Source organism: Macadamia integrifolia, chromosome 10 (assembly GCF_013358625.1).
Source record: "Macadamia integrifolia cultivar HAES 741 chromosome 10, SCU_Mint_v3, whole genome shotgun sequence".
In the NCBI taxonomy this organism is placed as follows: Eukaryota; Viridiplantae; Streptophyta; class Magnoliopsida; order Proteales; family Proteaceae; genus Macadamia; species Macadamia integrifolia.
The window spans coordinates 20,489,888-20,500,807 of record NC_056566.1 but is presented as its reverse complement, the minus strand read 5'-3'; the positions used below and the strand labels follow the sequence as shown (position 1 = coordinate 20,500,807).

General features: G+C 36.2%; 1 protein-coding gene across 1 annotated transcript in view; it reads left to right on the top strand.

Annotated features, from left to right (window-relative positions):
• The window catches only part of LOC122091093 (GPCR-type G protein COLD1), a 73,826-nt gene that overhangs the window by 1,133 nt on the left and 61,773 nt on the right, over nt 1-10,920 (top strand). Inside the window, exons 2-5 of the mRNA XM_042660922.1 lie at nt 367-646; nt 2,654-2,754; nt 7,822-7,929; nt 10,769-10,889. Coding sequence (XP_042516856.1) covers nt 432-646; nt 2,654-2,754; nt 7,822-7,929; nt 10,769-10,889 — 545 coding nt within the window. The 5' untranslated portion in view covers nt 367-431. The remainder of the gene's footprint in view (nt 1-366; nt 647-2,653; nt 2,755-7,821; nt 7,930-10,768; nt 10,890-10,920) is intronic.

Sequence of the window (10,920 nt, the reverse complement as noted above, 5' to 3'; positions counted from 1 at the left end):
TTGACTCTTAGTATACTTCTGGAAATAATTTTGATGTAAATCCTAAGAAGTTTTTAAATTCGCAAAGTATAATATTGGAAGACACTCATAGATCATGCATGATGTTATATCCATTGATGTAAATTATCTGATTTAGTGGCTGTAAAGTCTGAGTGTCTCAGTGATTGTCTTATTTCTCACTATAATGGATTTGTTAAATTAGGTATATTTGGAGTATTATGATATTATTAGCCATCTATAGTGGTGCTTGTTGTTTTCATCATTCCTTGGGATCCAAAGGGCTTTAGATCTTGGGGCTTGACAGGATGCTCTTGTATTCATTCTTGTATTCATTCATAACTTTTGCATCTAATTTGGATAAAGCAGGTGTCAATCAACCGATCAGAAATTAAAGCGGCAGGGCAGAGACGAAAACTTTAAATCTCAAAGCTATGGGTTGGGGTTGGACAATCTATGAGGGATTCGTGGTGTTTGGGTCCCTTGCTCTTCTTGGATGGACAGGTCTTTGGTTTCTCAATCGCAGACTATACAAAGAGTACGAGGAGAAGAGGGCGTTGGTTCAGATCCTCTTTAGTGTTGTCTTCGCCTTCTCCTGTAACCTCTTCCAGCTTGTCCTCTTCGAGATCATACCTGTTCTCTCGAAAGAGTATTCCCCAGTCTCCTAACCTTTCATTTCAAGATCTTTGATATCATGGTTTTGATATTCTGTAATTGAAATGGCTGTTATAGACATTTTTGTTTATGCTACTTTAGAGTCTCAATGTTGCAAATTTGATTTGGGCTGTGGCCATTAACATTCTGTTGGGGTATAATTAAGCTTCTCACTTGCAAGTGTGCGTTAACTCGTGAACTGAAGAAAAATGTTAAGAATTACAAGGGGATGGGAGAGTTCAATTTGAGTGGGGCTGACATCTATACTCTTAGTGGCCACAAGCATTTACTCTAATATAACCAATATATTCTAATTATGAGCTCTGGTTTGGCCCCTGTGAAAACCATGGATTCAGGTACTCCTGTCAAATGGAAAATTTGGCATAGAATAAAATCTCATACTGTAATTGATCTTTTTAGTCCCTGATTTTGGGATATGAGTCATGAAACTGTAGGGTTTTATGCTTTATTAACTGTATTTGGAAAAGTAGATTACTAGGGATTCACTCATTTAGTAACATGGTTAGAATTTAGAGGAGATTCATGTTTTTGTTGTCCTTTAGAAAATTAGGACTTCTAAATAGAAACTAAAAGCTGGAAAACATTTATTCTAGATCTATGCGGAAGCTAAAACTAGAACTCCTGAAAAGTGATCCTATTTATAACCCAAAATGTAGGCACATCAAAGAAGCCCCAATACAAAGGAACCTCAATAGACCAAAGGCCCTATATGTAATTGGATCAGCACTTATTTTGCCTACAATGAGCGCTTTCTTATGCTTTGCTTGTATTAGTTTGAGGGCAGAAATCCTTATCAGATTCCTAAATTTGAACCATAAAACACTCAGAATGAACCCTCAGATGAGTTTACTACCAGCATTACAAATGTCTTAAACCATGTAGTCTTTAGCAGAGAAGGGAAGAAGAGGAGGAACTGGAATAAAACAGACAGATTTGATGGGAGGGAAAGAGGGGGGAGAGAGAGAGAGAGAGAGAGAGGGATAACCTCCAGCCACTTATGGTCTTGTGTGGCAGAGCTGACACCAGTTTCAACAACCAAATTTTTTATTTCATTGACCTACCGTTCCTAGCTTTATCCGTCCAAAAAAAAAAAAAAAAGGAAGAAATGTTAGTGCTTTAGTACAGAACTCTAATTTTACTAGCTTAAGACATGTGCTAACTAATTGAAACCCACCAATTTCTAGACAGAACTTACTAAAGAATCACATAGAAACCTAGGATTGGACCACTATTAAAAAGAAAAAGAAAAAAAATATTATACCCCTATTAGGCTGTTACTTTATAACTTAACTAGATTCATGTACCTCATGTGGAAATAAAAGTTGGAAAAAACTAAAAATTGAATGACTGCTTAGTGCAATGGCCTGCTTCCCCTAGTGGAAATCATAATCCTTTGACTGATGAAGCTGGTTGGACCAAATGGTGGTCCTCTGGTGGCCCTGCTGAAGAAACAATCCACACTACACGGGTTGTATTATTGGCTTTCCTTGTTGAACTAAAAAACATTCACAAGAAGCTGTTCTTATAAATATCAGGGTTCCAAGACACAGAAGCCCTTGCAGCCCTCAGTGGTTTTTAATGTCGTCAAATGGAGGGAGGAAGGCTACTCTCTCAGTTTGTGACAACGTTATTGACACAACTTATCAACCTCTGTGCTCTTGGAAGCCTAGTTGTCCTTGCATTAGTTCAAGAAGGAGAAACTTCCTGATGATTTAGATGGTTGGTTTGTCTATAGGAGGCACTCTTATACCAAGTTAGTAGGTTTAGGTCAATGTTGCAGTGTGCTATTTGACTGTTAACTGTTAATTTTCCCCTGATTGAAAGGAATTACATGATTGGAATTTGTTGATTTTACTTGTCTATTTTTATTTTGGAGTTCACTGGTTACTGACTGGTGTAGAATTGTTCCTTAGATATCACTTTAATTAACAATTCAGTTAATTCTTTGTGGAACTGACTAGAATACGTTTTCTTACTGCAGGGCAAGGTGGATAAATTGGAAAGTTGATTTGTTTTGCTTGATAATGCTGTTGGTATTCATGTTGCCATATTATCACTGCTATTTGATGCTGTGCAGCAGTGGTATGTTCCTTTTTCTTTCCTTTATACGTCCCACTGATTAACATGGATTTTTTGTTCATTGAAATTATCTGTCTGGTATGCATTTATTTTCCTTTGGAAGTGACTCTGTTCTCAAGGTACCTAAGGTTGACTTAAGTTGGCTCCTTGATTAGTTTTGATGTTGAATGAATGAACCCAGGCTGGGAGGCTTGAAAGATCTGCTGATATTTTGTATTACTTAAAAGATCTGCTGATATTGGGTGAAAGTAAAAAAATCGATGTATAAAATTGGAGAAGTTAACCTGAAATTATTTAGTTTGGATTTTAACATGCTGCTGATTACTAAATAATGGGTAAAGAAGAAGAAGAAAAAGAAGAAAGATTTCTTAGAGATTGAAAAGGAAAGGAAGGAAATATATTTTGTTAGCCTTCCATTTTTATTTTTGGTTTGTTTCGGGGGGGGGGGGGGGAGGAGAGGTCAGGAACACATATTTTCCACCAATTGAGCAGTCAGATCTTGGGAGTTGGGAGAGGGAAGGATTGTGTTGAGGGACCCAAAGAGAGAGGTGTTTTTAATTGTGAAAATGATATGATAGAGAAAATTACAAAGCAATAGTAGAGGAGGTGTGCATATTAAAATTAACAAATAAATGTGTATGTGTTATACATTGACTGTGGGTAAGAAGATGTGCATAAAAAAATTATCAAGTAATGCCTAGGTGTTAAACGTCGACTATCTTATTCAGAGAGGTTTTGGAGGCACCATTGATTGGCCCAGCCTAATACATGGGCTATATAGTAAAATATGAATGATGGTTATGAACTTATGATGAATGGTCCAGTGGTATTGGCATACAATTACACGATCCTGGATGCAAAATCTGTCATTTTGTTGCCAGTTTTAGGGGTTCCGCATCCTTACCAGCCCCTGAAAATGGCCAAGCGAAACACATGGGAAAAAGTACACTGTTTTGGCAAAATTTCGGTGGTTTTGAAACCACCGAAAGACCATAATGAAACAAGTTCTTGAACCTTGCTGAAAGTGGTGATGATGCTATTGCTTCTCTGTTCTGCTATTGTTGCCATTGATGATGACTATGAGGACAATGGTGATGATGTTGTTGCTTGGTCAATTTTTATTTATAATAAATCAAAATGCAGAAAAGTTAAATTTGAAAGTTCTCATAAAAAGGTAAAATTTTGGATAGGTAATTCATTTTAAGCATTTTACAATAGAAAACTTATGAAAATTAAAAAAAACGAAAAAGAAAAGAAGATAAATCTGAGTGAGTATCCATATACTTGGATTGAAACAATGGGGTAGAATCTAGATTCTTTTATGTTGGTTGGTTTGGACTTGCCTATATTTAAATGGAGCTGAGTTTATTTTATATCAAAATAGCATATAAATGATAGACTATGTAGCCAAAGCATGATTTGGATATTTAATTTTTGAATCTTGAACTAATGTTTAAACATACACCATATTGTGTGATATTCAAGGTTCGAGATTCAGTTTCGACATTGAAGCCGAAATATTTTGGGTTTTGACAGAAATTTGATGATAGTCTATATGTTTCGGCTGGCTATTTCGCCCTCCCAGACCTTGCAGTTGCAAGAGCCTCGTGCACTGGGTTGCTTTTATTATATATATATATATTTATTGTTGTTCTTCATCATAGAATTGCCTGATGGTTCAACTAAAAAAGTGCATATTTTTTCCTCAGCTTCCCTGATTTATTTAATTTCCATGGTATCCATAAACATCCCAATATACTTCCTTTTATGTGGGAGTCAGGTCCATAAGTTTTGAATCATGTACAAGTTATTGAGTATCGGTATTGGTCACTGTATCGAAGGGTGGTGTTAAGATATGAGATACTAAGGGACACTAGATACACTAAAGATATGCATGGAGCCACTTAAGAAATGCATATATATACTTAGGATACATGCAAAATACTATTTTTAAGCAAACCATCTTAAATCGCTAAATAAGTTGTAATTAAGTCTAACCATTGGACGGTAGGTGGTCGGACCTAATGTTTGCCACGTGGAAGATCTGCTAGGTTCCAAATTTTGTGTACAAATATGCCCCGTGATGCCTTGATTCCTGTCAATTTTGCCTTGATCTCATCATTTGATGGGTTTTTTCTGATATCTGATTTTGGCCAACAAGGTGGCCAGAAATAATCTTTCCAATTCTGGTCAATCTAAGAGGAGTATGGTGACTCTACTTCTTATGGTCATTACACCTTTATTTTTTTTTTTTTTGGGGGGGGGATAATAAATTCGATACCAAGAGGAAGAAGGGGGAGGGAAGAAAAGAAAAACAACCAATAAGCAAAACATGGCAAGAAGCTATCAAGGGGGGAGATCTCAGGAGACAACAATGTTCCTATTCCTTGGGGAATCGCGGATAGGACTATGAGGGATAGACCGGAGCTTGGAGCTAACATAAATAAAGATGGCATTCCAAATCATGCCATAGGAGCGAGAGTTAGACGTCCATCTTCTAAGATTTTTTTCCATTCAGATGTGATTGATGGCGGCACAAAAGACAACCTTACTAGTGGTGTCACAGATAGTAGTGCTAGTGTAGGTCATGTCCACCTAGATCTGTTCCTTATTAAGGGGAAAAATTCTCCTCTTGCTAGGCCGTAATAACTAAGGACTTTTTTCCACAAAGAGGAGGAAAGGAGGCAGCTGAAAAGATCCATTCCCTATTGATGGGCTATAGGAGGGTTCAAATAAGTTGAAAAAACTCAATTTTTTTTTCCTCAAATCTTTGTTTTACTTCTGTTTTTTTGCTATGTTTGAGTAGATTTAGGTGAAACAAACTAAAATATTGCATCAAACAAATTATTGCATCAGTTAGTTCATAGATTTAAAATTTCTCCAAAAGTCAACAATGGACTATTATTACATGTAAGAAACCTCATCCTTTATAATAATTCAATTGAATGTACTTGTGTTGTCTCTCTATACGGTGTTCTCCATTTTAGTGTTTATGCATGATACATGTTATATATTTCTTATTTATATATATTTTTTAATGCAAAAGTATATTTCCTTGTGTATCTTGTCCATTTTTTGTGCGTATCTTTTATTTTTACTTTTATGCAAAAGTGCATTTCCATGTGTGTCTTGTCCATTTTTGTGCGTATGCAACGTCCCAATGGATCGACTTGAACCCGTTCGAGAGCCCGAACCAAGAACCGGATCCAAGTTTAAGGTTGAGAGAATCGAGATTTCAGCTTTGTTGATTCCTTCGTTTTTGGAAAGCAATCTTGCACCTTTATTTTTATTTTCTAAGTTTGTGGATTAGATTAGGATTCTGTTAATATCTTTTCCCTATTTTATTGGATTTGATTAGAAATCTTTTTATTAGCAAATTAGAATAGGATTCTTCTTCTATTGCTTTCCTAGTTTGTATGATTTATTTTTGCTTTTACTTTTACTAATGTGTAAGGCCTACGGCCAAGATTATTGAAGAATGGATTGAGTTATGAAATGCCTGCGTGGCTGTTTTCCCACTCCCCATTCTTTACTTCTATTCGGTCACTCTCTCTCCCCCCCCCCCCCCAACCTTCTTCCCTGCAATCTCTCTACCCCTCCTCCTCTTCTAATAATTTCTTTGCTGAAATCCCTTGCTGGGCAGTGCCACCCCCCTCTTCTTTTTCCTCCTCGTTTTTCTCTGTGAGAATCCTCCCCTTCTTCTAGCCAACCTCTCTCTTCCTTCCTTTTTTCTGGTTCTCTCCCAATCTCTGTTCTGCACAGCAATTGCAGCTTCTCTCCTCTCCCTAGGAAAGTACAACTCTGCCACTCAATTGTGATTTTTGTGTTTAATTACACTTCTGCCATTACTCATATAAAACTCAAAGTATTTACTGAATTGCCATAATCCCCTAGTGTTTGGTTATTGCACTCTTGGGTGGACCCCAGCGATCCGAGTTGGGTCTTCGGGACCCACCGGCCCTGCATTAGATACACTGATACGTTTCTTAAAATTACTTGATCGATACGCAACCGGTACCGATATTGATACTTTAATCCTTTGTCATGGATTAGTGTTGAGATGACCGTAGTTAGTTTTATTTTTTACCTTGGTTATAAGTCTTATTTACCATAGTAAGTCTTGTAGATAGGGTAGATAGGGCCGCTTAATAGCGTTACCCTACTTTCCTTATTCGGTTTATTGTAATCTCCTTGTAAATAAGGACCTTTGTCATTATTGACAAGTCGAATCATTCTCTAATCTCTGATTCTCAACTATTAGGTCATTCTTGTTGTATTTTCGTTGATTTCATTGAGACATACAAGTTGGTGAAACTGACTCAGTTGCCTTGATCACTCCTAAGTCCTTACACCCCAAAAGAAAAGAGGGGGGAGGGGAATGAAAGGAAGTTAATTTCTGACCATTTAATCTTTTGATGACACCTCATACACTGGGAATTACTTGTGTTTAATAATGTGATGGCCTTGCCAACACATTAATGGCCTTGCCAACACATTAGGGTTTGTCTAGCCCATGCATTCTCAAGATTGTACTACTGTAGACTGAACTGGATGTTGTTCCATCTATCAATTAGAAGGTCCTATGGCCTTGAAAGCTTCTTCATCATTCATTGTTTGTGTTGGTTTTTTTTTTTTTTTTTGGGGGGGGGGATTTAGAGTCACCATGATCAGTTTCTTATAATCTGTTATTTCTCTTTCTTGTTGCATATGCTCCTTATGCTCAAAGGGAACAATTTGGTATTATGTTGGTTGTTTCTTATTTTTCTTTCTTGTTGCATATGCTCCTTTTGTTTGAAGGGAACAAATTGATATCATGGTGGTTTACTGGTTTTTTCATAAGCATCATGATTTGAATACTTTTATAAACTCAGTGTTTTATTCATTTTACGTGATCTGAATATTGTGTAAACTTTGCTTGGAAAGCAACTGCATTTTATTCTCCTATAATTAGTATTTTTCCTGAATGTCAGTCTTGGTTGGGAGCATATAACAATTTTTTTAATACCCCTTCTGGTACTGCTCTTTTAATGTTTATGAATGGATATTTCCCAAAATACATATGTATCTCAGGTTTACGAAAGGAAAGAGCTGCACTAGGAGCAATCTTATTCTTGCTGGCATTTCTCTATGGTTTCTGGCGCATGGGCATTCACTTTCCTATGCCTTCTCCTGATAAAGGTTTCAATATACTTGTATCTAATTTGCCTTGTGCTGTTCAATATTAGTTGATTGGGCTATTATATTTCTTTGTAATTTCTCTTTCTTGTCCCCATACCTGTTGACTGTACATGTGCTAAGTTGACCACATAGTTGTCACGACGACAACGCTAACCAAGGCGGTAGAGGGTTGTCTAAGTGCTTAGGCGAGAAGGCGATCGCCTTAAGCCGAACAAGGCGACCAAGTGTTATTTTTTATTTTTCCTATTTTCTAAAATTATTTAGTAAGTTATATATACCTTGTATTATAAAAAAAATAAGATTAAGCAATATTAAGTAATTAAAAATCAACATTTAGCCACATTAAATTATTAAATTAACATTAAGTCATCTTAAGTTATAAAAAATCAACATTTAGAGAAATGCTCTTGTTCTATAATAATTTTGACTGGTCAAATGATTTTATTTTTACATGAGACCTTTTGTATTAGTTGTAACATAAAATCAACTTTCCAACAAGTCTAAGATTACTTAAATCTGAGTTATAATGGCAAAGTTATGCTCTGGTCAAACTTATTTTTAAGTATGCGAATGCTGTTAAAATCGCCTAAATGAAAATAATTTTATGGAAATCAAAACAAAAGATTATTTTACCGGACTTTTGGTTTTTAGCAATGTTTTAGCATTATAGAATTTATAAAATTTTCATAGTTGAGAAAAACCCCAACATTTAAAAGTTGAAAATCGCCCCTAAAACCAAAGTCTAGTTTTTGTTCTTGGACTGGGGGTTCACTTTTTATCCTTTTGGAATTTGATTTTTAAACTATTTTTATTGGATTCAAATAGGGGGTATTTGCTTATTTATGAATAATATCTTAAGTAAATGATAAAAACATTTACTTAAATGATATTTGGCATAAATAAGTGCCAAAACACAAGGCGACATGCAGTGCAACAAGGCTACTCTCACCTAGGTCCCAGGCAAACCGCCTGGACGCCCAATGGTCGCCTAGGCGACGCCTTGACAACTATGACCACAAGCATGCTCATGTAGGTTTTGTACATCTCAGGGATATGAGTCATACCATTCCCTCATTAATCATTCTGTTCAGATTTTGGATTTGTGCTTGTACATTTGTTTTGTTGCATGTGTCTCAGCTGAATCTTGGCATTGCTCTTGATGTACCACCAATGAAGGTGCTCATGCTGGATCATTCACTTTGAATACATAGAACTTAATTTCTTATCCTTTCTCATTATTAACTTTTATATCCATCCTTTCAAGTAGGGCTTTGAACCCTTTGCGTTGTATTTCTACTTGTTGAGAGAATGTTGAGGGGAATAATGACTTTTTGTCTAACATGACACTAGCCCTCTTTATTTATAATAATAGAGAGAATGTTCTAGAATATTACAAGGACCATTAAACCCCTAAAGAACTTAAGGACCTGTTTGGATTCTAACAACTCCCTAATACCTATTATTACAACACTACTAATAGCCTCTATTTACCATCCCCTGTTTATGATAGAGTTTACTTGGGCACTGTGTGCTTCCCACTTCAGCCAATAAATGATGCTTCGACATTCTTTCTTTCTTTATGTGATGCAGACCAGGGCTGAACCTCCTGTGGGTAATGGCTGCGCTAGGTATCACGGAATGCCCCTATGGATTCACTGAAAGATTTACACTACAATACAAACTCTACCTTCAGTCCTACTAGAAGTCAGGGAAACCATAAGCTAAGCTAGCAGCACCGGCCCAGTAAGGATCTAAGGCTCAGATTAATTGAAAAGTAGGACAGTGGGTCTGTTGAATATGCACAGACGGATCTGATGGCTGATGTTTGATCAGATCAGACCTAAATTTTAACTGCCTGGCAGAATTTGAATATCTGAATTTCAAGTATTAAAGAAGAAATTAAATAGCTAAGATGTGGAAAATTACTAAATTGATAAGAGAGAACTTCTTAGAAAGTGGAATTTCAGACAAGAAAATCAGCCATTGATTTTAAAAGATATATTAAGGGCAACAAAAGAATTCAATATAAAAAAGGAAAGAGGATTAAGAGAGAGATTGCAATGAGACGATAGGGAGTTATGACAGAGGGAGAGAGAACAAGAATATTCAGCTACCTTGGTACATGCAAATAGTTCAGAACAAATCCAAATGAAATCGATTCCATTGTAAAGAGAGGGGTTTACTTCTCCGTTTATGGAAAAAATAGAAGAAAACAAAATATAACTAAACCTCTAGGGCTCCGACTACAGATTCCTAATAGTTGACATAACCAGGAATCTTGGATGGCTAGACAAGACTGACTTGTAGCCCACTACACCAGCTAAAAACATAACATTTTAATCATCAAAATCCTAATCAACACCTGAAACCAAGGACCCCACTAACAAGTAAAGTAATACCACAAAAAAGAAAAAATTTGTGTTGACCCCCTGCTACTAGTCCACATTTGGACATTCAATTTAGGTCCATCTTAAAACCACTGAGCCTAACCCATTTATTATCAAAATAGACACTATTCCTGATGCGTGACTGCATTACAAATTACATTGCCTTGTCACTAAGTAGCTTTTGAACAACTTTGCCTCTCATTATCAAATCGCTGAGATGGCCTGAGTTGATTCACATCTAGTAACTTGAAAATTTATTATTTATGTTGCTGGTAGAACAAATTTTTGGTTTAATTCATCAAAATCTAGAAGTTTGTTACCCCATCTTTCACTTCCTCCCGCTCTATTACGTTTTTCCTTGGCAGAAAGACTTACATCATCATTCTTTTGGGAGAAATCTCATTTACTTACTAGTACCTTAATGGTTGATTATGATCCATTTTGTGTTTCAGGTTTCTTTACTATGCCACAGTTGGTTAGCAGAATAGGAGTGATTGGTGTGACTGTCATGGCTGTGCTATCTGGTTTTGGAGCTGTCAACTTACCATACAGTTATTTGTCTCTCTTCATTAGGTAATAAAGCAAGGTAGCTTTTTTTATGGTT